We start from the raw sequence: 27,019 nt of genomic DNA, 5'->3' as shown, positions 1-27,019 counted from the left end.
TTACTATACACAAAGGAGTTCTACTTTTCAAAATTACAGAATTTTTCTCTCTTCTAGTAGACTTTTTCAGCACTTTACAGGTGCTGCTGTGTTGCATGGATTGCTTTGGCTAAACAGTTTGCAGTTGGCATAATGATCAAACGCAGGTCTTCAGTTTCAGCAGCAATATCTTGCACGCCGTGGTTTCACTGACTGTTGTGATATGTGTACTCAAGGCAGGTAATACAGATGTAATTTTGCGTACCTGCAGATAGCCATAGTACTCTGTGCTGAATGGCCTGCTTACAATCATGTATGTTTGTATATTCGTTACTGAAGAAGTACAGTCATGATGAGAAGTGAGAGGGTTTATTTTTAAAATAACAAGCTTAGTAGTCTAGCAAAATATCAGACTTCTTTGTATTCTTACGCTGTATACTTTTAAGTGTAGGCTAGATTCCGAAGGTACGTCTTCTTCCGTTATCAAGTTTTGGATGCACACTTCCATAAAAATGGATTTTCATTGAAAAGAATGGATTATTTGGGAGGAGGGAGGAAGGAGAATGCATCATCACCAGTCTTGAAGTTGATGATATTTCCTAATGGCAGATGTGAGCTATATAATCAGACTTTTTCCTTTCTTATAACAACAGGAGAAAATGTTATGAAGGCATTTTTACCTACGTCTTGAGTATATTAATGAGTGCTGGCAGAGTGGTGTTTTCTGGTACAATATTATAGCTAAATGATCTCCTCAAAATATGTTTTCAAGCTTTTTTCTAACTCTTACTTTGAATCAGAATTTTGGAGGAGACTGTTCTGTCACTTTGGGGTCTAGCAAAATATCCCATAGTTTTCTGCTACTTTTCCCATAAGAAATTACAGCTAAATGCAAGATTTTGTTTATGCTGTATTACTAATAATTTATTGTGAAGCTGAGTACCATCTCTGGTATTACTTTTACTGTACACTATATACAATTAACATAATAATGATAGAAGAGTACGTGCAAATGTACTTTTCATGTATTGTGATCCCGAAAGAACCAAGTTGCCTTATAGCTGCCACTATCTGTAAAATGACCTGAGATTTTTGCCCATTTGTGGTGTGTAATACTGCATATATATGCTATATGAATGCTTCAGTTCCTGCACAGAAACTGTACACCTGTAAAGCTATAAAGGTTGGGATTTTCAAACACGAGGCAAATTATGTAACGCAAAATAATAGGGATTATTGAGAATCTGTTTAAAAGCAGATGGTTGAGATAAATGTACAGTCTCAAAGAATATATATTTTTTTATTTCAAGTATTTGAAGTCTTGTACATTTGGCTTTTAAAATATTGTAAATTGTTTGTTTGTTCTTGTAAAATTAAGATAGGACAGCTCTAAGTATAGATTGTTTTGCATAGATGCGTTTAGCCCAGCACCTGCTGGTAACCAAGGCCCTCCTCCAATGATGGGTATGAATATGAACAACAGAGGAACTTTACCTGGCCCTGCAATGGGTCCTGGTCCTTCCATGGGACCAGAAGGAGCTGCAAATATGGGAACACCAATGATGCCAGATAATGGAACAGTGGTAACGTATCACAAATTTAATTACTTTGAATAGCTGTCATGTCTCATGGCCCATTTTTGTTACCAAAGGTATTTTCACGCTGAATAAAAATGTTACAGATTTTGAATCTGTTGAAAGTAATTGAGAAAACTTGTTCATACAAATAATTTACAACACAGAAGGGCAATATTTTTTTGACGTTACTATGAAAATTCTACTTACCTTAGGAACGGTAATCTGTAAATTTAGACTTTTGCTGTTCTTTTCTTTTGTAAAACTAAATTCTTTGAATTAGCTTTCAGGGGTTTTGATGAACGGTTAAATGTTGAAAGCTGTGTAGTGTGAAGATATCTTTGTGTAAACTATTTAATTTTCTGAAGCAACTTTAGTGTTCTCTCTGTTTCTTTTCTAACACTGTAAAATGCATGAGATTGTGACAGTAATTACACCACTGAGAAAATCAATATGGCAACAGCTGTTGGGAATAACTCTTGTATCAATACAGGAAAAATAGTATTGCCCAATTGCCATGGGTGGTAGGGAACATCTTGTATGCATCTGGAATTTTTAATCAAGAGCAATAGGCCATTGGGTTGCAGTTAAAGCACTAGCCATTTTTGCTTTGTTCTCATAGCCAGTTACTTTTCCTAGCTGTAATGTCTTATGTAGAGAAACAACTATATCGCTTTCAAATCTGATTTTTTACATATTTTTTCAGTACTATTCTGTTAATAGATGTTTGGGTTACTGGTGGTGTGATATAAAGGAGTATATAGTATTAACAGTGATTCTGTTATAGTTTTATTGGAACACAGAAGCATTTTGTAGCTGCATCTTTTTATATATGCCTTCTCAACAGTATCTGTCTGTGATTGAGCAATCTGTATAATGAAGTTTAAACAAAAAATTTTGTTCCTTAGAGGAAAAATGAGATTTTGATTTTGTACTAAATACATGATGAGTCTGGTCTTTACAAATTAAAAAGGAGAGGGTCTCACTTCATGTTGTAGGAGCCAGCTCATTTTATCAGTTGTATAATTTCTCACAAAGTAGGGAAGATGCTATTCACAAAACACTGGTTTTGGAGATGCTTTTACTGTAGACCACTGTGTTATTGGTCACCTCTAGAACATTCTCTTGTGATTATACAGACATTGAAAAAGAGGTGTACAGAAAAGAACATGGTATCGTAAATCATGGTATCTAACTTAAACTGTTGTTTTTCTACAAAAAGTCATTCCAGGTATGGAAATGTAGGGAATATACTGACACTTCAAAATGCATGTTTTAAAAAAATATTTCTTTATTTCCATTTTCTTCTGCATGCTTCTGAAGGACAAATTAGGTTTTATTTTTTACTTAATTTTGGACTTCAAAGGTTTTTAATTTGGAGGGCAGACCCCTACAAAAGGTGTAACCTTATTGTATTGTTGCTGTTGGAAAGACACTTAAAAGATCCTGTGAGAACTCTCTACTAAAACACTGTAACAGTTAATTTCCAGTGAGGGATATGGAGACCATGCTTTATAGAGCAGAAATAAAAAATTAATTTTTTAAATTGAATGTTTTTCTTAAGTCTTAAGAGGAAAGTCGTAGTAATCTTTTTGTTCCACTGCAGTCTTTTGAAACATAGATTGAATATAACATTTTCAAAGTAGCTTCCCCCATGTACTTTATTGTAAGTTGTTAATTACTGAAGTTTTCTCATTAGCTGGAGAGAGTTTCCTTGTTGGAAAGAAGACTTTACTTTTTGCCCAAAAGTCAAATGGTAAAAATGATCAGGAGTACATGATAAGTTATTTGTTGAAATTCATATCCATTGCTAACAAGCTGGCCTGAGTTAGTTTTAAAACAGAGTTATCCAGTGCTGCAGATTTAAAGGTTCTTTGGTCAGTAATAGTTCTTTATGCAGCTCTTGAAGTAACATTTCTCTTATTCAGTGTCAAACAGGTATATACAACCATGATCTAAGTTGCAAATATTTTTATCTTTGTAGATTTAATGCTGTTTTTTAGTAATACCTGTGTGAACTAACAGACTTCAGAACTGCAGAGCTCTGATGCTTTTTCTGGAGTTAGGCTTTCAGAAGAATTCTTTTCTGATTCAGGCATGCAAATAAAGTGCTTGTCTTGAATGTCCTTGTTGAACTCTGAATACCTGGGCAGTTAATGTAGATCTCTCTACAGAAGGAATTTCTTCTGAAAGCATAACTGTCCCCAACAGGTGAATGATGAGTTATTTCCAGATCTGATTGTACCATGTATCTATGCTTTTAATGGTTTATGTTATGTTGAGTTTAAATTTCACCACGTGGGGTTCTATTTTTAAACACTTACATAAATACTGAACTGTAAGTGCTCAGATGCATGTTTCCTGTTTTAGGTCTTAAGTGCTAAGCAAATAAATTTGTGTAAGCATATATACCTTTATTAATATTAGGCACAGAGCTAAGGAAAATAAATGTGGTATATTAACTGGATATTTTATCCTAGATTGATATTTCAGAAGAGCTTTAGATACATATGAAGCTTTTTAAAATTAAGCATAGTCCAGTCATGCATTTTGTGACTAACGTAATTTTATTTGGACAGGGTTTTAAAAGTCTTAACTAAAGATTTCTAAAGTGCTGTGTGAAAGACTGACTCCAGGTAGCATGGACTTGAATTGAAGTATCCACAGATAACGTGGGTATAGAAGTCTTCATGTTATATTGTTGTTAAAAGAATAAATATGCCCTATCTGGAAATAAAAAAACTGACACCCCCCTTCCCCCCCACCCCCAGTTTGACAATGTTTCTCTGTCTCATTTTTTTAAAAGGAGAAGCATTGTAGTTGGTATTTAAGGCAGAATAGGGCTCAGGTATAAAACTGTTTGCTATCTCCTCTGTTACATAGAGAATATATATTGCTTCAGATGTGCTTGTAAGGATGAAGTTACTTTTAGCACCAGAGTTGGTCTTAAGTATTGCTTTTAATTTTTAATTTACTTTACAAAGTTGGAGCATAACATTAGCACTCTTTAATTTCCAGCTCTTTTCCCATAATAACTAATTGAATTGCTCCTTTCTTCCTTCTATGTGTGATCCTGATTCTGCTGGACTATCTGCTGAACTCCATGACAACATCACTTGTGGTTTTTGTTGTAACTCATATTTGCAATATTCCAAATGGACTTGTATTAGCATAATGAGAGATTCCCTCAAGGAGGTCCATCACAGATGGGTTCACCTCTGGTTAGTAGGACGGGCTCTGAAACTCCTCAGCCGCCAATGAGTGGTGTAGGTGCCGTGAGTGGTGGACCTGGTGGCTTTGGTAGAGGAAACCCAGGGGGCAACTTTGAAGGACCTAACAAGCGTCGCAGATACTAAATCTGAATTCATTCCTTACTGTTTTAGAAATTCCAGTAAAACTATACAGTATATGCCTTTATAATTTTAGCTGTTATCTGGAAACGGTTCTATTGTTATTGTAGTCTTTAAAACAGTTTCTTTTGTAAAACTTTTTTTGTATTCAGTCATAGGCTTTGTAGTATAGAGCAGAAATGATGCGGATCATTATGTAAGGCAATGTGTTTGTGACTCTAGCAAAATACAATGTGTGACTATGCTGTAAAATGTGCAGTTATCTGATAACAATAAAAAAATCACTGGAAAGTATTTTGGGAATGTTATTACTAATACTGAGTGAGAATAATTTTATGCTTAATTATAAGTGGCATCATTTTCATTCTTACGTAATTTCTACTATGTGTCAGGAAAGTTAGTGAATCTGTTTAGCTAAACTGCATGGTGCAGTACATACTATGAAAAACTTATAACACAGCTGCTTTTGTTTGACTTTGGAAGAGCATAAAATTTTATACAAAGTGTTCTCAAGGATTCTGTGTATATGCATCTCAGTACACCATTGCAAACTTAGTCACAATAGACTTATCAACAGAGTATATCTGTTGAACAAGTTTTTAGAAAATTTAACCTGGGAAAGAAAAAAAGAAACTTTGGAAAGGAATCTGCATGTATGCTTTACTCATAACAAATGAATGAATTTACCTAAACCATACTTATGCAGAAGAAAATTTGTTGTGACATCTGTGTTCTGGTAATGGTTAAAGTATCTTGCCATTGTGAGGAAGGAGACATTTCTGCAAGCTGGTTTTGAAGCCTTGCACTGTGTAGTGCATCGTGATTAAAAAGTATACCTTTTCCCCAGTGGCTGGTTTGAACAGAAACACATCTGTTATCAATGAATAACTATTTAATAAGGAAGCAAATATATGTTTTCTAGTGAAAATAAGTGATTGTTTATAGTTGAGTAATATGCATTTAGAAGGGTTGCGTGAGTATTCTTCATAAAGGTTTTACAGAATGATGAATTTGAAAAATACCCAACTCAGGACAGACTTGCTGATTGAGACGTTTAGGAAGCTTATTATGATTCTGATTTTCTCAGTCATGGAAGATGATGGAAAAGACCTATTGGTTCTATTCCTGTAATGGCAAGTAAGTAGGGATGTAAGAACTGTTTTTATCAGTTCACTCGCATTTTCAGAGATAGAAATGACTTAATTTTATCTGCATGAATACTGATACTAAATTGATTAAAAACTGATTTTAGATAACCTGGTACCCTAATTATAATGGTATGAGGGTGCTGAGCATGGGGTGCACATAGCAGAGAGGGCATGTATATGTTACTTGTTAATGTAGCAGTGATAGTGTTGGTGGCTTTAATACTGAGCAAATGGGTAATAAGAAAATTGAAACATTGCTGGAATTTTGGAAGTACACGCTTAAATTGGCATTGTTATAGGACTTAAGATAGCTATTGTTTTCATAGAATACGGGAGTTATGTGTAGGTCCTTGTGATATCTGTAACTGCTAAGCCTTTTGCTCTTTAGTGTTACCATTTTTTGCTTGATTTGAGATCCGTGCTACACTTCATAGTTTGTATAATACAATAGCAAGTTATGCTCAGAGTCTGAAATACTCTTTGCCCTACTTGATCTATGTATCACATTATGGCACTCATTCTTAAACTAAACCACGACCAAAACTGTAACTGGTTTTACTTAGCACACTAGTCCTAAAACTCAACTTCTGGAAAATTTTTGTTTTCTTACTAGTGTAAACCAGTGTTTGCATGTAGCAACTACTTAAACTCTCTGCTTTGGTATCCTGCGTTCAGTTGAAAATGCAGTTTACATTGATGTCTAGTAAGATTACTTTTTTCTCGTCTTTTCTGGCCATGTCCTTGACTTTTTTTAAGGAATTCAGAAAGCATTGGTGTGAATTGGTAGTTCTAAACTATAAAGTTGTACAAGGAATATGTTTTAAATATAATTTGACTAGATTCAAGAGATTTGTTCATTTTTTTTCAAAGGAAAAGGCTGTGTCATTCAGGCCTTTTAGCTAACTTCTGTGTATTTTTTTATTATATATAAACTTCTCCTTGTAGTGTCTTGAGTATGTTTCAGAAATACATTAAACATACCAAGTCTATGAAAGTGGTTCGTTCTTTCCTTGCAACTTCATGCTATTTTAAATGCGTATTTGTTGTACTGCATTTTTGCTAGCAAGTGGAGGTATGTATGTATTTTAAAGTTACTGAAGATTTTAATTAATATTAGTGATTCCACAGTTGTGAGCTATCCTTCCTGTAAACCTCTGCATGGTAGCAATAGATTTGTCAGCTGTCTTTACTGCATGAGGAATCATCTCATCTCTTATGTATCCATGAACCAAGTCCTAACAAATAAATCCTGAAATGTTGACTTTGGGCACACTAAAGATTTCATGGAGAATGCCTTTTGTAGCCAATGACACACTGCCAAATTCAGCTCTTAATAAAAGCTTTCTTAGGGCTCTCTGGACGTGTTGATTGCACACAGCTCAACTCTAAAGGGAGGGCTTCTCATTTTGCCAAAGGTGCTAGTAACTAATTCTAGCTGTACAATGAACACCTAATTTCCAGAGAAAAAAAAGGAATGGTCTCAGTTTGTTTCGTAAGCAGTGTTACTTCTTGAAGGTATTGCCTTTGCAACAAAGTGATTGATTTTTCTTGTTCCTCATCTGGTTGATGAGTTTATAATTTTTTCTGTGTACACATGTACTTAAGTTTTTAAGTACCTCTGCCCTGCTTGAGTAGAAAGCACAGTGGAGTCCTGACTCTCTTTGCTGTACGCTGTGCTAAAACAAATAGGTATGGAATGTATATGAAATCTACAACAACAATGCACTTGCTTTTGTAACGTACATATTGAGCTTTTACAATATTCCTGAAATTTCAGTCTAAACTGCTTAATTTTCATGTGAGATACAATTTGAATACTGAAAAATAACAAAGCTTTATGATTCCATTTAAGTTAAAGAAAACATGCCACTACCAAAATCTGGCTTGTCTAACTGCATTTGCATTTGTCACTTCAGTCAGTTGAAAGGGAGCTATTAGGCACTTCAAAAATAAAAAATTAATTTTGGTTTTGGGTTACTATCTTTGTAGTTCTGTCCAGTGTGCTCATTAGATAAAGCATGTTGATATCTTAGGAAACTTGGTGGTGATTCAAATATACTTTACTGTATTTATTTCCCAAGAAAAATACAAATTACTATGGATTACCTAGAAAGAAAATTCCTGTCCTTGTTTCATTTATTGTCCATTTATGTTTTACCCAGTTGTACATAAAGACACCATAAACTGGAGATTCTTACTAGAAAAGAAGGCAAGAAGACTATGAACTAAATATTGCATTAATTTAATTTTGACCATAATCCATTAGGATTTTATAGCATGCCACCTTTGAGGAGCATTCTGATCTAATAATATGCTCTCGTATTTTAAAATGTCATACCAAACTAATTTTCTCCCTTTTCCACTTTAATGTCACATGTAGAATAATCTTTAATTGCATATTCTTTGAAAACGCAGTGACGTTGGTGAACTACACTCTGCTAAATGGTCACAATCTCCCTTGAGATAACTTAGCTCAAAAATGCTGAAATAACCCATCTAAAAGCAGATTCTCAAGTGAAAACCAAAACCCATTAGGCCTTTTAAAGAAAAAAAATGCTCTTGGAGCTGAGATGTTCAGCAGATGAATGGTGTGCTCTGATAGCATGAAGTTCATTTTACTTAAGCATGTTGCAGAAACGAATTTTTTTTTGTGTACTTTATATATATTTTGTCTAACTGCATTTGCATTTGTCATAATTTTGCAGTTGGATCATAATTTTGCCCTTCAGAAGTCAAACTGTAATTGAACTATATAAATGGCAAGGAAGGCTGGGTAGTGACTGGAATCAGTTTATATTGAACCACAAATGTGAAGGGATTATTCTAAATCCCATTCCTAAGACTTGAAGTGGTGCATATCTGTAGGTGGTTTTAGAGTCTGCATCCAAGCATCTTCTGTTAGCTTGTGCTTGTGCCTGTGCCCAAGGCTGGGGGAAATTTGTCTTCTCAGGAGTCTTGAAATTATTAATAGTGGCACTGTGCTGTCATTCACTGCAGAATTATCTTGGGATTTGATGCTTTCTTTGAGCTGTTAGCTCACTTTTGTAGCACGAGGGAATATCCGTCCAAACTTCCCTGATTCGTGAACAGTAAGGAGGGGGAATGAGTGTGGTCTATGGGAAATAGAGAGGTTGGACATTACTACTTTAGATGATTCTATTTAGTGCTAGTTTAGTGGAAAATGTTGGACTGTAGTAACCCAAAAGCATTTACTTTCTTAAAAATTCACGTATTGAACTGTGAGAGCTTAGTAACAAAAGGGTTGACTAAAAAGTAGGAATACCTAATGTCAGGTATAGTTTTTCCCATGAACTGGGGTTTTGTTGCCTTTTGGGATAAACTGTGAAATAGTAGGTGGTCTCACCAGTTTGGTGTTTTGTTAATAGTTTCGTGGTTTTTTCCATAAAGTTTTTTTTAAAAATCAGAGTTGTAGGCATTTCAGGTGTGTTTTCACAGTACTCCATGAAATACTGAAGTTTATTATCTATGTCTAAATAGATAAAACAGAACATTAAATTTTCATGAAAACAGTACTTTTGATGATTTTAAATGCATGGAAACAAACCCTTAATATGTTAGTTTTTAGTGGGATAGATTTAATAGGTCTTTTCCATCTTGAACTTCCTTAAAATACTATGAAAATTTATATAAGATTGGAATTTGGAGGTGTTCTTATTAATATCCTCAACCTGACTCTTAAAAACAGTAAGAGATGGGTTTCTTCAGAAAAGAGTTTGGAACAGCAACCATTTTTCCCTAATTAAATGAACTACTCAAAAAAGTTTAAATTTAGAGATAAGCATAGCATACTTGCAGGTAAAACCATTAGAAGAACCCCTGCTTTCATATAATGATTATTATATACCCAAATCACATTAAAAGAAAAAAAAACAATTTTGTAAATGCGAGCAAAAACTTAACTGATTTGTATGTGGTCCCTCTAGTAGAGAACAAAACGCTCATAATGAGAGGTATGGGATTCAAGAAGAACTTGACTGTGTTACTACGTACATGTGTTGATAAGGTTTTTCCATTTGTTTTGGTAAACAGTTTGTCTAGCGCTTCCATTGTTCCTAGTTTTACTAGTGTGCTTTTATATCTCAATTTCTGTAGAGTAAAGCATAGCTGTATAATTTGATTGAATTGACATGCTAATTGTATGCGGGACATTAAGTGCTTGACTTGAAAGAATTGCAGTGAGAATAAAGATACTGTTCTTGCTTTTAAGTGAAAAAATACTGTGTAGATCCTGGAACAGGAATAAGTGTGAAGGGTCCTGTATGTAAATTGAAAAAAAAAAAAATGGGAGAGAGGGAATAAAGTAATGTAATAAAATGGGAGAAGTGTGGTTCAATTTTATATCTACAGCAGATTCACAGAAGTAACTTGAAATCTTGTTCTACATGAAAACCACGAACCAACTAATTTTTGATGGAAAAGGTGGAAATACCAGGTACATTCATGCTTGGATATTTTAAACTGAGTCTAGTGTTGTGGAAATGGCCAAGGAATAGCAGAAAACCTGAAATTAATTCTTGTTCTAAAAATACTTAATATTTTTTGGGCTTAGAGTGGGGTCACTGCAGTTGGCTGTGTTTCTTCTGTGTTGTTATGAAGTTGTTCTGTAGGGCTTGGTTTTGTGGCTGAATACAGCAACTGTATACAGCATACACACATCATGTTGTCGTAAGTATGAAACGGCTGATTTTAAGATTGGTAGCCTCTCATCAAACCAGTGAAACCCCAGTCTCACATCTGTGTCAGACAGAGGAGCACCAAACAGAAGACCGTGGTAAAGAAAAATAAAATAGTACATATTTATTAGTAATGATGGGATTAAGGTATTTTCATTAATTTTTTGCCTTAATTTCACTGCAATCAATTTTTTATTTGTGTGACAGGGAGTGTAATTTTATTATCAATGAATCTTTGAAAGAAAAAAATCCTTGCCTAGACAAAAAACCTCTCCCCAAAAAAACCCAGACCCAGAATATCTCAGTGCAAAACCCACCTCCAAGCAAAAGAGGTCTTCCCTTTTTAAATGCTTAAGCAAGGTGGAAGAGGAAATGTAAAAAATCTAAAAATATGTAAAAACCACAAGGATTTGTTGTAATTCTTTTTGCATCTGTTTGCTCCTGATGTTCTGGGCATTTTAATGTGTTTCTTTTTTTAAAAAAAGTTCCATTACTGTTCATTCTTTGCTCTAAAAGGATTTATTCTGCAGTGCTGTTACTAAGCTTTAAGTATTTTTATCAAGTGTAAAATTGCATGAGAAACCCCTGCTGCATAAACCAGCTATCACAGTACTGTAGAAAGCAGTCTTTGAATTGCCAGCTGGAATTAGTCTTTCAGACTGCTTCCAAAGGTTTTAAATATTTGTATGCTAATGGGAAATCGGAAATACTTTTGTGCATATTTCAAATACTTCAGTACATGCATTTACTGCAGATACTAATAACCCTTTGCCCTCCTTGCTGCTTGGTCCTGCATCTTGCCTGCTCTGTCCCCCTTGCATCCCTGTGCCCAGGCAGTGAGCGGGGTAAAGGACACCCAGTGGGAGTTACGATTCTTCTCATTTCAGTGTGCAAGGAAAGAAGATCAAGGAGCAGGCAGTAGAGCAGGACTCTTCATAACTGTGCAGAGATAGCTTAGTTTGTGCTGTAGACACAGAATGTAATTTTATGTATGTTCTCATTAAGTGACTTTGGAAGGATCTTCAGTACTTCTAAGAAATATGTATCTTAGAACAAATAAATAAAAAACATGTTGAGGACTTTAGATATATTAATAACATGGTTATGTTTTACATCCTGAGTGATAATTAGTCTAAGAGGAAAAATGTACACTAAAATGTTGAGCCAAGTTTTTTTGTGTGAGCTTGACCTGTCTGTTCACTTTCTGCAGTTGCCAAGAAGGTTACATGCAAGCCAGTAAAATATGGAAAATAGTGTTCTCCGTGATTTCTCCAGGAAAGATGCTATACACAGTTGCTTTAAAGAAGCAAGACTATTCACATGTACTTTTTCTTGGAAGAAAATATGTAAACTGCAGCTAAAAAAATGGGAAATACTGTCTTTTAAAATGCTAACATTCTTCATTCTTTGACACAATAGCACTGTGCTGTTCCATATATTATGTTTCGCTTTTAAGGGAAAGAGCATGTGAAAGGTAAGCCGCAGCTCCAGTTCTAATCAACTTCAAATCCAAAGCCTTTTCCAGAAGGCACAGAAGGAAAACTGTAATAATGAAACAGTAGTTCATCTTCAGTTTTGTTCCAGTTTGGAACATTGTTCTTCTAGGACTTCAGCATTATATCAGTAGCAGTTCCACATCTGACATTTTCAGAACCAGAGCTGTGCCAAATTAATGCAAATAAAGTTTCTGCTTTAGTGTGTGAAGAGTGCAATTACTGCATTTCAAAAATGAAATGTCTGGAGTTTTTAAAGAAAATGTATGAAAGAACTGTCATATATTGAATTGCTGGTTGAAAAGTGAAAATTATGTCAACTTACCAGTTGGGATGGCTATGCTTTTAGAACCATTTTGGGATATGTGTCAGTTTATCATTGCCATGTTAGTCTTTATGTAGTTTTTGTAATACCACTTAATGCAAGTTCACCATCATTCTTGCATCACAATTGTGTACAGTTTCATATTTTAGTCACATTGATGAATGCAAGGGAGTGTAGAACAGGGGTTCTAGAGCATTTGTTTTGTAATATGTAACTTGTTTAGGAGAATTTTTCATTGCTAAGCTTCCTTTCTGTTTTGTGTTCACTCTGCACGTTTTGAGCAAAATACACTTTTTCTATTGCATATAGAAAAAGTAGCAAGTAATGAAAAAGTGTTTATTAGGAGAGTAAATGGAAATCCTGTATGCCTCTTGCTGCTTCTAAAATGGCAGCTGATTCAGGAGAATAAAATCACTTGGTATACTTCCTGCATGATTATGCTAGACTTTTTCCTGCTTAGGTCACTCTCCAGTATTAATATTAAAGATTAAAAAAAATCTGTTTAGTTTCCATCTGCTTTTAATCCCAAACATGTGTACAAGGCAGTAAATTAATTCCAAATGCTCTGAATAGTACTCTAACGTCCCAAGTTGTATTAAACATGAAAAAAAATCAGTTTGAGTTTCATAGTTTTTAAAATGAAACTTTTTAACTAAATTAGAGTAAGCCAGTCCCCTGGGGGGCCGGAGGAAGCACAAATCTGTGGAGAAATCATGCTCTTGTTTTGAGTTGCGTTAAGTTACTGGGCATGCATTTTTTGTTCTTTGGGACCATTACATGAAACTTTGTTACAGAGATTTAATAAGAAATATAATTTGTCTTATTTTATCCAGTTACAAGTATTAATTAATTGCTAGCATCTTAAAAATAGAATTGGCAATTTAGCTACACGTACTTTACTGGAGATGATGGCATGTAATATGAATATCACAAACAGGGTAATTCAAGTGTTGGTAGTTACTAGTAGTATGTTGTGCTTTTAGGCCTAGGTGGATAAAAACTGATCTTGAGCATACCAGTGTTTTGCCCAGAACCTCGATACTATATTTACATTTCTGCTTTATTGCTGTGGGTTTTCATAGAAGTACTCACAGATTTGAAAGTGTTCATCTAGATATTTGAGGGAGGAGGAGGTAAAGGATTGATTCATGTATGTTGCTTCATTCTTGAGGCATCAGTTGGGAAAATTAGTATTGTAGAATCTTCTTTATATGATAGTTTTTTTAAAAAATCAAAAATTTTAAAACAACCTTGTATATTCAAAACTTCCAATGTGGAGGAAGCCAAGTGGTGTATCATTAAAGAGGTGGAAAAACTGTATTTTACTAAAGGTCTTATTTGATTTCTCGATCTTTCACTGATTAGACATTGAGGATGTTGTACCTCAACCCTAAACTTCTGTTATGATTAGGGTGAAAATTCTGCAAATATCTGCAAGGCTTTAAAAGGGATATGAGGATGTAAGGTGGCATACTGACTATAGGATTGGGCCAAATCATTAATCCTTGAAGCTTGTTACTGGCCTGCTCTGGTTATCCTAACCCATTCCATTTAAGGATTTGTTTCCTATTGTGTATTCCACGTTTCCTTCTCTTGTAAAAGCATTAAATTTTCTTTATGATGTGGAAGATAAGGGCTGTATGAAGTTTTGTTTGAGGGTTCTAACACTGAACTTGATGGAAGTGGGCTAAAGAAAAACATCAGATGTGAGATGCACAGTAAAAACAGTTCTTTATATGATTTGGGAGGTTGTTACATATCTCTCCATATGTGTTTTATAAGTATATGAATATCATTTATGTATTCTTGATCTGTTGTGTTGTTAAAAAGAATTATCTCTTCCTAAGGGGGCAAAAAAAAAGGACTTTCATCTGGATTAATTAAACTTCAAAGTTTCTCTTTTGTGTAAATAAACACAATAATTAAGTAACAAAATACATGAGAACTTAGTAATTATCCTTTCTAAACTCACAGGTATGTGGAAATACTAATACAGAAAAGTGAAAGTAGATAAGTGCTCTTCGTAGATTTACAGATGGAGAGCTAATATTGTGGAAAAACAGGAAGATGTGGTTTGACCTCATCTTTCAATTTGCAGCATCTGAAAATTCAGAAACTCTCATAGAATTAAAAACTCCAAATATGACTCTTAGAAACTTCATCTGAAAATCTTGAATGTTGTTTCAGAGTTCTGCTACAAATAAAACTAGTTCAATGGAAGCATTCAAATAAAATACATGCTGTAATGGTCAAAGTAAGTCTGAAAGCCTGTGTTTCATTAAGATGTGGAAAAGAGTTATGTTATTGGAGAGTTGGCTTTATTTCCTTATATTTTGAGGTTTTGTCTATATGACCTTAAAGGAAAAGAGGTGAAACTACGTTAAGTGACATGCAGGGAAAGGTCTAAATATGCAAGACAAAACTGTGCTGGGAAAGGACTGGAGTCCAAATACGTATAACTTATGTACCAATGCTTCCAATAGAGGACTTCCATTACAAGTCTAGAGAACTCCTGAATAAAAACAGGTGCTGCCAAAATCTGTTCCTGCTCTTACTGCAGGAAAATGTCATCTTTCCCTTGATTGTGACAAAACAAGAATAGAGTTATCAGGATTCAAGTTTATGAAGAACATAACTATCTTGCCATAATGATAAATCTGAATGGTTGAAGAGTTAGCATCTTAGGTAGTTTGTCTGATGAGTGGGTGTGTGTACAGCTCCATGACCATCACAGCCTTCCCAGTACTTGGAATATGGTAGTGCCTTTGGTTGTTTCAGCAGTTGCTTCACATGCTCCTTTATGGCTACAAGGATGCTTTTCAAAATCTTCATCTTTCCTGCAAAGCAAATACCAGTTACACAGTGACAGCCACCACAGTTGGGGGTTTGGAGTGGTATAGTCAGGAGGTGCTTAAATCAGCATTAGCTCTTGCCAGCTACAGTTGTCTTAGTTTACACCTTTTCAGTCATTGCAGCGCACTTCGAAATACTACTTTTCTTTAATTAGAAATGTGGTATTCTCCATTAGGCACTGATCTGAGCAAGCTTGAGTAGAGACTTAAGAAATATCATAGAAAATTTTCAAAAAATACAAATTGCTTATATTTTTACTGTCAATGATACAAATTCCTTTAATAATTCAAGGTGCGCTACAGAAACTGAATTGTTGGATGATTTTTATTCCCTAATTTTGTAATAAAGATATGAAAACTTTTAATAAAGGTATGAAAACTGCTCCCTTCATGTTGTAACGATCCCCTTTAAACTATGTGTATATCTGCTTTATTTTAGCTTACACAGCTTGGTGTAAACTAGAATCACTCAAACTTTATGCGTCAGCATATCCTCTGAGAGCATACCAAACAGTCAGATGCTGATCAGATGTGAGATTTTGCAGAGCTCAGAATGAATGTAAGTTGACCAAAATAAGTTGTTAAATAAGATGGAAATAAAGTTACAAGAAGGCAAGAAGGTTGAGCAGAATGTGAGAACAAACTGACCTCTGAAGGTGGTCTGTGAAAAGTAGTGTGAAAGGATCTTATAACAGGTAGATATTCTGTTAACGTTTCAAAGAAATGGATGCATCGGTATGCAGAACTTCAGTTTGAAATGTGGTCTGCTTTGGAGAAGCTGCTGCTTGCTTATGTGGAGTTTCTTTTTCAAGACATTGCAAATAATGTTTGTTGTGTGTTGGAGTGGATGTTTTTTCCTTGTGTACATCAAAAGTCACAAACAGGTAACTGAAGTAACGGCTTTTATGTTTTAGTCTGTGTTTGTAACCGTTGTCTCATTAATGTGTTGATACTTGCTAATTTGTCATCTGAAATAATTCTGATAATTTATTTTAAAATTAATATTTTAATGTGAGAATTGTAGTATGAGTTTTCATCTTGAAATCTGAATGAGCAATTATGAAAAATAGTACCAAGAATCAGTCTCTTTGATTGAAAATATTTAGTCTTGAATATAATGTCAACTGACTGCATGTGAGATGATAACAAAAGGAAATTACCTGTTTCTTACCACGTGGTCTTGGCTTAGTCCTGTGCAAAGGGGTTTCATCATCGAGGCCTTTATACTCTGCTCTAAAGTGAAGAAAATATTACCCAACTGGAGTGTCTTTTATGGGGGGTATATGGCAGAAGGGTTAATAGCATTCTTAACACTCACTGAAATGCTTGATCTGTTATTCTAACTTGAAATTATTGCTAATACAGTGCTTTTCAGTCCTCTTTGTTACATGTTAGTAAGTGCTTCCTTTGCTCTGTGTATGAGACCTAAGGCTTAATGCTTTTTTTAAAATGTTTGATACTCACTCAGGAAGCTATTTCATTTTGGGTAGGAAGAATAACTTTATCTTGCAGGTAGTAGTGACTTCCACTAAAATATAAGGAATGTGAAATGGTACTAGCAAGCTGGGGTAAATCCTGCTTTAGTGCAGCATCAGCAATATGTCCAGTTGTGCAAGAAAAGGACAAAAAAACAAGTTCAAGTTGCAGCTTGCCAGACAATGGAGCTTATACAGTAGTATAACTGCTCTTCAGTTTTATGCGGTTGAGTTCGCCACTTACCCTGTCTTGAAAATTTTCATAGGTTCCTTGGTGGCATTACACTCAACTTTTAGCCCTGGTCTGAATAGTAATCTGCTTAGACTGGGCAAGTGCAGGCTTGGTTTGTTGTAAGGACTAGTTATGTCATATTGAAACAGATCTGTAAATGCTTTCTTCTCCCCAAGACAAATTTTTGTGAGAAATGGTTCTCTGTTCAACACTGCTGTGTGGTTTTGTTTGTAAACAGGTAAGTCAGTGGGCCAATATGCAGTGGAGCATTTCCAGGATGCCCTGCAGTTTATTATGGTTACTGCTGTTCCCTTGTCTTTGTCTTGAAATAAGATTCCATTTCCTGTATATTTCATATCTAAAGTAACACTTTCTGTTTCCTACCAAATATAACTTTATTGTGGCAGAAGCTAGAAATTGGTGTTCTGCACTTGTTATGAAGTAATCTGAGTTAGAAGTTGTCACCCAGTAGCGTTAGCAGGGGAAGGAGGTTACTTAATTGCCGCCATGAAGTACCAAATCTTGAAGGTACAAACAGAAACAGGGGGTTCCTTCTGAGCATCAGGAAACACATCTTTACTGTGAGGGTGACCGAGCACTGGCACAGGCTGCCCAGAGAGCTTGTAGAGTCTCCACTCTTGGAGACATGGTTCTGGGCATTGGCTCTAGGTGGCCCTGCATCAGCCAAGGATTTAGACCAGAGGATCTCCAGAGGTCCCAGCTTTAACTTTTCTGTGATTGATTCTGTCATCTAAATAAAGTTTTGACTTTATTAAACTTTATATGTTAAACCCTATTACATGCTTAGGTATTTAAATGCTTGCTTCCTTACTAGGTTTCATTTCAATATAGATGTATGTATTGAGTAGTATTGATAAATTTTACATTTTCAAACGAAGCACAGCAAAGATGAAAGCTCTTTGAGTGAATCTTGAGTTGCTGATAATAAGGACTGTGTGACCACATCTTGCCCTACCCTTCTCCCAGCACAGTCTTAAGGCTTCAGAGATTTTAGCCTCACAAAGATAATCAGTTCTGCTGTCATTATTTTGGAAGAGAAGGTTAGGACACTGGCCTAACCTGCCACCTGCTGCAAAACTGACAGGTAAGGAACCCTACAGGAGGGAATGGGGAGCATTGTGTGAAATTGTGCCAAGCAACACTTCAGAAGCTCTGTGTGTATCAGTGAGTTTCGCAATTCCTGAGGAATAGTGACCTTTTAAATTAGAGACAATTGGACTATACACAGTCTAGGGAGTTTCCTGTGAAACTACATTCCCCCTTAGTTTTTGGAAGACGCAAAATGTCCTCAAACTAGTGAGGTAATCACATCTCAACTATATCTAAGTATTTTTATATAATACAAATATATGCTGTTGTTCTGTAGTCTTAAAACTCTAAAATCTGAGAAAACTGTATTAGGCTTTGCCCATACTAATGTTTGCTACTTTAAAACAATATTTTGAAATAAAATTAAATTGATATTAATAGAACTGTGCATATTTAAATGCCTCTAAAATCTTAGTTCTCTTATCTCAGATTGCATAATTGTAAACTTGTTTGCACAGTGTGTAGCACCATGGTATCCTGACTTCTGTTAAAGTAATAGAGCTATACTGATACTACTTAATTCTTTGCTAGCTGTGCTGGCTTAACTTGTTTACAAGCAGACTTCTCTAAATTTGTTTCAAATTCTGTAAGTCTCTGTGACAGGTGACCTCAGAGCTTACAGAACTCTGGCAAAAGAAGCTCATGAAATTTTAACTGAAGCTTCCAATGCCGAGTGATAAAGCAGTTTCAGATGGTTTTGATCTGTCAGGTTTCTTGAGTTTTCTTTGTTTGTGAAGTCACATCTATACGTCGTTATTTTTAGGTGAAAGATGATGAAGGTTAAGGGTTACTCCCTAGTTTCTTCAACAATTTTGTACTTTTTAGCTGTTTGCGACAATGGAAAGCATCACAAAATGCTCAGAACTTCACATTCATGTAACAGGGTATGTGAGTACTGAATGGAGAAAACCATACCATTCCTTGGAGGTTTTTCCAAACTGCTCACCATGAATGCAATCATTGAAAGTAGAAATCTGAACATTTGAAGATATTTCTGCTGCATTAATAACAACATAGGTAGGATGGTTAATTAGGAAAATCAGTGATTAGCCAGCTATTCTGGTGCTGAAGTTTCCTCGATATGGGAATGTCAGCAGTATAGGGGAGGGGGCCGTATTAAAAAATACAGGACTGAGTTGCTCTTTCATATAGGATTGTCGTAGTGACTTTGACTGCAACCTGGCACTGTGCAAGAATTTGCAAAAAATATAATGTATACATACATATTTATATAACACTTTAATTATACTATGTGGTAGAAGTCTTAGTGATGTTAAGAAGTTAAAGACTTCATTCCCTTCTGCTGCTCAAATCCAAACTTCTTAGAAATCATGAGGGATCTTTTATTACAGAAAAAAGATCCTCATTTTGTTTTAAATGCATGGCATCTAGGAACATAATAACTTGTAAATGAACAATTTTTATTAAGTTTACAAAGTACTTACAAATGTCAGTATCTTTGAATTCAGACCTCACTGAAGCTGCTCAAGTGAAATCTTTGTCCTTTATGCTTAAATATTTTCAGACATGGTCATCATTCCCTAAAATACTAAAGAAATAGTCCAGCTTCTGTATGGTGAAGTATTGCAGTCCAGGCAAAACAGAAAAACAAATGTCCCTGGATTACAGTATTGTCACTGGCATGGGTTTATTGACAGGCTGCTAGAAAGTGCCACTGTTTGTTCTTTTTTGAAATTTATTTCCAGAAGAGGAATATTACTACATTCACATTGCTCATTCTGTGTAACTTGCTAACTTCAGGTACCCTACACCTTATAAATTGAAAGTTGTGAAATAGATGTAAAATATTTTTAATAATCTTGTCAAGGGACTTGAATGCCTTGCTGGCTCCGTTGAAGTAGTCTTTGCCCTTTTATTTCTAGCATCTTAATACTCCTTTTGAGCCTAAATTTGGTAACAGTTATTTTCCCTTAAATGCTTACTTGCTTCTACTATTCTACAAATAAATGCTCCTACAGGGAGAATTTGCCAAACGTGAGATTGGGGAAAATTACATTGCAGTTTGTCTCCTATAATCCCTGTCAGCCATGCAGTGATGCCAGGTGATGATTTATTCTCTGATGGTTTTATTGTCCTTAGCAGGGGCTACTCAAGATGAGCAGGTTTGGCCAGACTTAAGGGAAAACTAGATGATGAATGGGGAGGATAAGATTGCTTGACCATTTAAGAATGTTTGTAGCACTGTATCTTCTGTTAGTATGTCAGCAGCCAACACTGTTATCTGTTACCTTTTGATAGGTAAACCTGAACAAAAGCAAACACGAACACAGCTCTGCGGATCGTCTTGGGTTCCCTTTGGAAACCCCAAATAAGTGGACACAAGGGACTGTGTGTTTTCCTGAGAACAGCTCAGCATTGGAGTTCTTCCTTTCTGTGTGATGAATAGTGGTTCTGCTACTCTCAAAATGATACTTTATGCCTGCTGGTGCAAAATGTCATATGGTCACTTGAGTGGAAGTCAAAATTTACCCACGCTGCTGTTGTGTGTTGTTAGGTAATTTTTAAAGTAGACCTAAAATAAAGGGGGAAATGCAGGGTAATTTAGGGGGGGAGCCCTTTGTTATAGTGGCCACCAAAAATTCTGTTAATTAAAGAAACAAAACCCCAAAAACCCCAACCCAAACAAATCTCAAAGCCTGTTGTGTCAGTCAAGCCAATGAAGCTGCCCAGCATGAATGTGCAAGATAAATGTAAACTGTCCTTGGGTGTTGCGGTGTCACAGCTGTCCCTGCTCAGTGTGCAGCGCTGTCAGCTTGGAGCTTGTCCTGCACAGCTGTTCTCTATTGGAAACACAGTAGTGCAGATATCCTGTTATGCTGAATATTTGTTATTGAGGTAGAGAACTTAGGAGTGGGTTTTCAAGTTTTCCTTGATGATGGAACAATATATGCACAGTATCACTCAGTTCATGTGTGATGCATCTGTTCTTTTCAGAATAAGTATGTGTATCATGCTGTTAGCCTTTTAGACTATTTCAGATTCATTTTGCTTGGCACCATACCTAGTTTGAGTTTTAATTTAAAGAGAAGTTTTATCATAAGAATCAAAATTCAGAGTCTGTTACTTTGAAAATAACTTTTTGCTGTGTTCCTGCTCACTCTTAGAAATCCATTTTTCATCACTGGCTGTGAGGATACGTTCAGGTCTAACAAAGTCATTGCTGTTAATCATAAACAGTAAGGTTTATATAGGTTAATACAATTTTAATTTTTTGTAGAGAGAGAATCCTGAAGAAAGAGCACACAGGCACAGACCCAGTAAAACCCACACATATTGTAACGCTACCAGCAGTCTTACTGGCTGGTTTCAGGGCCTGTCTTCAAACACATACCAGATCTATGTGCCTACAACTTTTACTAATATCTACTAGTTGCCAAGAATATGGTTCACTGCTTTCTCTTTAGTAAGTCTAGGTGGCCAAGAGCAGGTAATATACACAGGCTGTTACAGAAACTGGAAAGACTGTGTTAAGCCTATGGTTGCTTTAGCTTTGTTGATGGGGGAAAACTAATTATTGTGGGTTTTTCATATTAAAATGGAGACTGAAAGATGTGCAGTTTGTAATTACAAGTTCCCTTTAAGATGGGTACATAGCTATCAATAGCTGGCATCAATTTCACCATGTGAAGGTACTGTCCCAGGTCACTAAATGCTTGTCCAGATGACATTTACTGCCTGGACCCTGTGACAGACAATTTATCACTGGCCATTATTGCATTTGACCTGCCAAGTGATTTTAATCCTGGGACGTGCAAAATTATAGCTGTAGTTAGAAAGGGTTAGTGTAATTCCTGCTTTAGGAATAAGGTATCCATCTTAATGAATGTCCAGTACAGAATAAATAATGGAACTTTTGAAATTTGATAGATAGCAAGCTGCACCATGGGAGTGGGAGTTGGGGTAGATGAAAAGGAATCAAATGGAAAAAATGATAAATTAACAGCACTTTTAATAGGACTCACAAGTTGTGCCAACTTTGTATTTATTCTGAGCTGCGGGTCTCAGCCTGTTTTCAGCTGTGTCTGATAAGGTAAATGTTACTTTTATTGTAAATGTTTGTGGCTGTTGTAATTTACACGTATGTCACTTCTGAGTTGCTTTCTGGGGGCTGTTACTGAAGTGAAGATAGCCTGAAAGGTGCTACCTGTGTGTGGCTTTCCAAAGGAATTCTTTCTGTAACAAATACTTTGCAGGGTGTGCTAAGTTTTATGATCAAACAGGACCTCAGGATGTTGGTAAATTGTTTTAAGAAGTCTTTATCTGAGAACATACCAAGTTCTTCACCTCTTTGTGCTGGGGATCTTTCCAGGCACCTCTCTGCAGGCATTTCATTAGGGCTCCTGGCTCCACAACACGTTTCTGTGCCTGAGTAGTGGATTGTGTTAAGCCTATGAAATCTTGCAGTGCTCACATGTTATTTTAAGTTGGAGGTATTTATGAAGAAGAGGTGATTTTAATTGGGGGAGGAGGGAATGTGTGTGTATAGGTGAGAGCTGTTCTGAAGCCTGAATGGCTGCGGCATGGAGCTGTTGAATTTTAAACACTTTGGATAATTATTTGCACATGATTCTGTGAGGAGGCACATAGAGTTCAAGATACATACCCTTATTAAGACTTCTATTTCAGCATATTTAATGGAATTACAGTAATTTTAATTACGATTTCTTGAATGTAATAGGAATAAAATACCATTAGGACTAGCTGTTTGTTCTTCCAACTGCACTTAGTGCAAATACAAGCAGATCTATTGCAGAAGTTGTAAAATAAAAAAAGTCTTAAACTTTTGTATCAAATGCTTGGAGTATTAAAATGTATTTTAATGACACTTGTATGCAGTTCTGTTCTGAGATGTTACATTATATAGTGGGACATTTCACTCCAGTTTAGTTTAGTTGTATTCTTTTGATACAGAGCTTTGCCCCTTATAAATGTGGGTAACTGAGCTGACAGGAGGCTGTGGAAGGAGGAGGAGGTTGCAGTGAGAGCAGTTAGTTCTTAATGACTCAGTGTTGTGTGCAGGGATCCTGATTATTGTAGTGGCACTAATGTGGCAAAGATGGAATGTCACTTTGGCCAAGTGCATTGGCAGGCCTGGAAGACATCATGTAGTATGTCTTCTGTCACATGAAGTATGTGTGTTTTAGAAAACTTCCAAAGAGAAATGACGCGGGACTCTTTGGAGCAGAACTGCACTTAATCTACTCCAAGCACAAGTATGAAAATCTAGGAAGTTGTTAATGTTCTTAGAACAACTGTTTAACTGCTAAGGCAGTAAAAATTAAATTAAAATTGGGGGATAAATCTATGTAGTAACAAGTGGTAAGAATGGGTAGAGAATAAATGGATTTTTCTATAATTCTATTATTTATGGGTGTTTGAAAAGATAAGCTGCTGTATTTTCTAATTTGAAGTGTCATAGTTATTTACTGTCTTATTGTTTTTTAGGTTACTATTAAAACCTTAAAATGCAGATGAAGACTGGCTTGTGCAGAATCCTTGTGCATCTTAAGCACACGAAACGGAATCGTAAACGAAGTTTTAGTACAAGGTACGTATTAGGATATGTGGCTTTTTGCAGCAGTTACTGAAATTAGGAGCCCTCTTTTTGTTCAGATTTGTGATTTGATGTAGAGTAGTTCTATTTCCACACTTCAACTAATACTTTATTTCAGGTAATGTAGTTCCTTGCATAATTCCTGCTATGTGTTAACATGTTTTCAAAGGACTTGAAGTATATGTACACAGCCTCTGGAGGTCAACTCAAACCCTGGCTAATCATAATGTGTCTTACATCCAAACCTCATACATTAATACACTGCTGTGTCTGAGCTACTGGGTGTTACTGATACACTGCACTCAGAATCCAGTTTGCTTGTATGACCAATATAGTAGTTTCTGATTCTGAACAGTCCTTGGCATGAGCCAGTAGGATTGGTTTGGAAGGCTGTGTCCATGTGCTCTGTAAAACCTGGGGTAGAGTTCAGAGTACACACAGCTGTGTGGTGCCATCTGCCCCGACTGTTGGCAGCATCTCGGTGGGACTGACAGATAAGAAGGCTTTAAAGGGAGTTTTATGCAGCTTGGTTCAGTAGTTCTGATAGTTTTGAAATTCCAAAATACCAGTTTCAAACACTGATGGGATTTGACGAAGATGTGCAAGTTCTACTGGTAAAGCAAGATGAATTTGGGTTAGTTCTCTTCTGTTTGTTTGGCCTAGTAGAAGGACTCAGATCTATTTTTCAATTATATGTAAAAATTCCATGGCAGGGCGGTCAAACTACTTGATCATCTCTGTAAGCTGGCAACTGTCTTTGCAGTGCAGGATGCACTGACCGCCTTTGTGGCCAGGTCGTGTTCTTTGCTCTTGTGGTTCTTGGAGTTTGTGTTCACCAGGACCACCAGATCCTTACCTGCAAAGCTACTTTCCAGCTAATTGGCCTTCAGCCTGTCCTGGTGCCTGGGATTACTCCTACACAGGTGCAGGATTTTTCATTTCCTCTGTTGAATTTCATGAGATCCTGTGGGCCCATTTCTCCACCTGTTGAGGTATCGCTGGGTGGCAGCATGATGCTCTGGCATTAGCAGCCACTCTGCTCGGCTTTTTATCATTTGCAAATCTGCTGAGAAGTGCTCTGTCCCATCACCCAGGTGAAGATGCTGAAAACAACTGGCCTCAGTACAGGGATACTCTGCTACTCACTGGCTCCCAGGACGTTGTGCCATTGACCACAACCTTTCTGGGTCTGGCTGTTCAGCCAGTTTTCAGTCCACCTCGCAGTCCACTTAGTGAGCCTGTAGTTTTTATCTGTTTGTCAGTGGAGATATCAGGGCAGTGTCAAAAGGTTTCCTGGAGTCAAGGCAGACAATATCCACTGCTCTCCCCATGTCCACTGAACTGGTCACCTCATCACAGAGGCTAGCAGGTTAGGATCCCTAAGAATTTACAAATTACCTCTTTGTAAGTCCATGCTGACTGCTGCCACCTTCTTATCCTTCTTGGTCTCGAAATGGTTTCCTGGAATAGTTGGTCCATCACCTCCCCAGGGCCTGTAGTTTCCTGAGTCCTCCTTCCTGCCCTCTCAACAACAGGAGTGACACTTGCTTTGCCCCTCGTCCTCGCACCTCTCACAGTTGCCATGCCCTGTCAGCAATGGAGTGGCCTCGCAATGCCAACAGCCAGGTCCCGTGGCATTCATGGTTGCATCCCATCAGGCCTAACACATGTGACTTACGTTCAGTCTGTGTTCCCTAATCTGGACTCCCATTACCTTCTGATACTGGGAGGGGGCACCAAGGAGGTGAGAAAAACTGTTGTGCATCTCAGTTTGTAGTTTCGCCTTGCCTATTAGAAAGGAGTCCCCTATTATTTTCTAGTTGTAGTAAAATCAGGATAAAAATAATCACACAATAATGTGTAATATAAGCCAGGCTATGGAAATAAGCAAGCTACAAGCATTTACTCACAAAATCTAAAAAAGATAAGCAGCTAAAACTCTTAATCAGAAAAGCAGTAGTAACAGGAAAAACACTTATTTTTTTCAGAGTCTGACTCAAAAGATTTTTTTTATTCAGGGGACATTTTGTTTGGGACATTTTGTCTTGACCATGTAGCCTTTTGGAATTCAGTCTTGCTTGTTCCTATGTATCAAGTGTTCCTGCCTGTGCAAGAGAAACATTTGGGAGCCTCTGTGTTTGGCAGGTTTCCCAGGCATCTCAGAATTTCTCTGTCCTCAACTTCCAGTTTCCTTCCTGTGAAGGGAAAAGCGGATGGCCAAGGTTCCTTGGAGATATAAGTGTTTCTTTGACTGGCTAAATAACAACTCCTTGTCTCAATGGAGTGATAAAATCCTTTCTTCATCTTTCCCCATTATGCACTTGTGTGTGTGCACCTCAGACTGCAGTGTGAACCTGGCTGACAAAACCTAATAGCCTATGAAATAGTGTCAAAAATTGAGGGAAGACAGATAAAAATGTGAATGGATAACATTGTATTTGGGACACAGCATGCAAAGCAAACTGAGAAGACTGGAAGGGTGAGCCAAGTCAGTGACCTCAGCTAGATCTTCCTGAACTTATTGCTGAGCATTATTTGTAGAGACAGGAGCTGGCCTCCATGTGTCACTGCAACTGCACTGCTTTCTTCAGCTCTGAAATAAGTGTGTGCACAGTCCTGTTATACCAGGATATGCACTGGGAGATCAAAGTGTTGGCCCAGCCTGCCTGCTGCTGGGTTTCCTGAACACAGAGAATTCCAGGTAACTTCTGGGGAGAGCTGTCTGGGAAAGTGCTGGCATTTCTCAGCTCCTTATCCAATTGTATTTGTTAATGCATTGCCCTATTATTTGCTGTCTCGTGTGCTGTACTTTGATTACAAAAGCGCATTTTCAAGGAAGTTATCAGTTAAGTTCTCTCATAACTCCTCAGCCTGAATCGTACTTAACTTCCTGAAATGTTCCTCTCCATTGACTGCATTAGGTTTCAATGAAAACCACTGGTGGCTGCACACCCTGAGAACTGAAGGTGGCTTTCTGCTGTACAGTGATGATGTGCAAAATGCTGCTCTTCACCTTGGAGTTACAAGGACCATCAGGGGTGAGAACTGTGTTGTCACCTGCTAGAGCACTTAACAGTGGCTGTGACTGTTGTGATGGTACCAGTTTCCTTTGTGTTCAATTACTGGGCTCTTTGTATTACTTTTGTACTTAACATGTAGTTTTTTCTTCATTGCTCTCTGTGCTCTTGGGTACACAAATAATGCTGTTAGCT

At 36.7% G+C, this 27,019-nt stretch overlaps 1 protein-coding gene across 5 annotated transcripts in view; it reads left to right on the top strand.

Moving 5' to 3' along the window:
• Window positions 1–27,019, top strand: part of PSPC1 (paraspeckle component 1) — a 64,397-nt gene that overhangs the window by 32,603 nt on the left and 4,775 nt on the right. Inside the window, exons 8-11 of one of the 5 annotated variants that reach the window (XR_007631094.1) lie at window positions 1,393–1,562; window positions 20,492–20,747; window positions 23,699–23,801; window positions 26,729–26,845. Coding sequence is in view for 1 of the 5 variants with exons in the window: in XM_050333949.1 (XP_050189906.1) it covers window positions 1,393–1,562; window positions 4,724–4,909 (356 nt within the window). In the remaining 4 variants the exon portion in view is untranslated. Of the gene's footprint in view, window positions 1–1,392; window positions 1,563–4,723; window positions 10,279–20,491; window positions 20,748–23,698; window positions 23,802–26,728; window positions 26,846–27,019 lie in introns of those variants that run through there. The other 4 variants (XR_007631096.1, XR_007631095.1, XR_007631097.1 and 1 more) reach the window with 4 other exon arrangements.

The sequence above is a fragment of the Myiozetetes cayanensis genome, unplaced genomic scaffold, assembly GCF_022539395.1.
Source record: "Myiozetetes cayanensis isolate MyiCay16 unplaced genomic scaffold, myiCay2020 scf5-8, whole genome shotgun sequence".
In the NCBI taxonomy this organism is placed as follows: Eukaryota; Metazoa; Chordata; class Aves; order Passeriformes; family Tyrannidae; genus Myiozetetes; species Myiozetetes cayanensis.
This window is presented reverse-complemented; position numbering and strand designations above follow the sequence as displayed.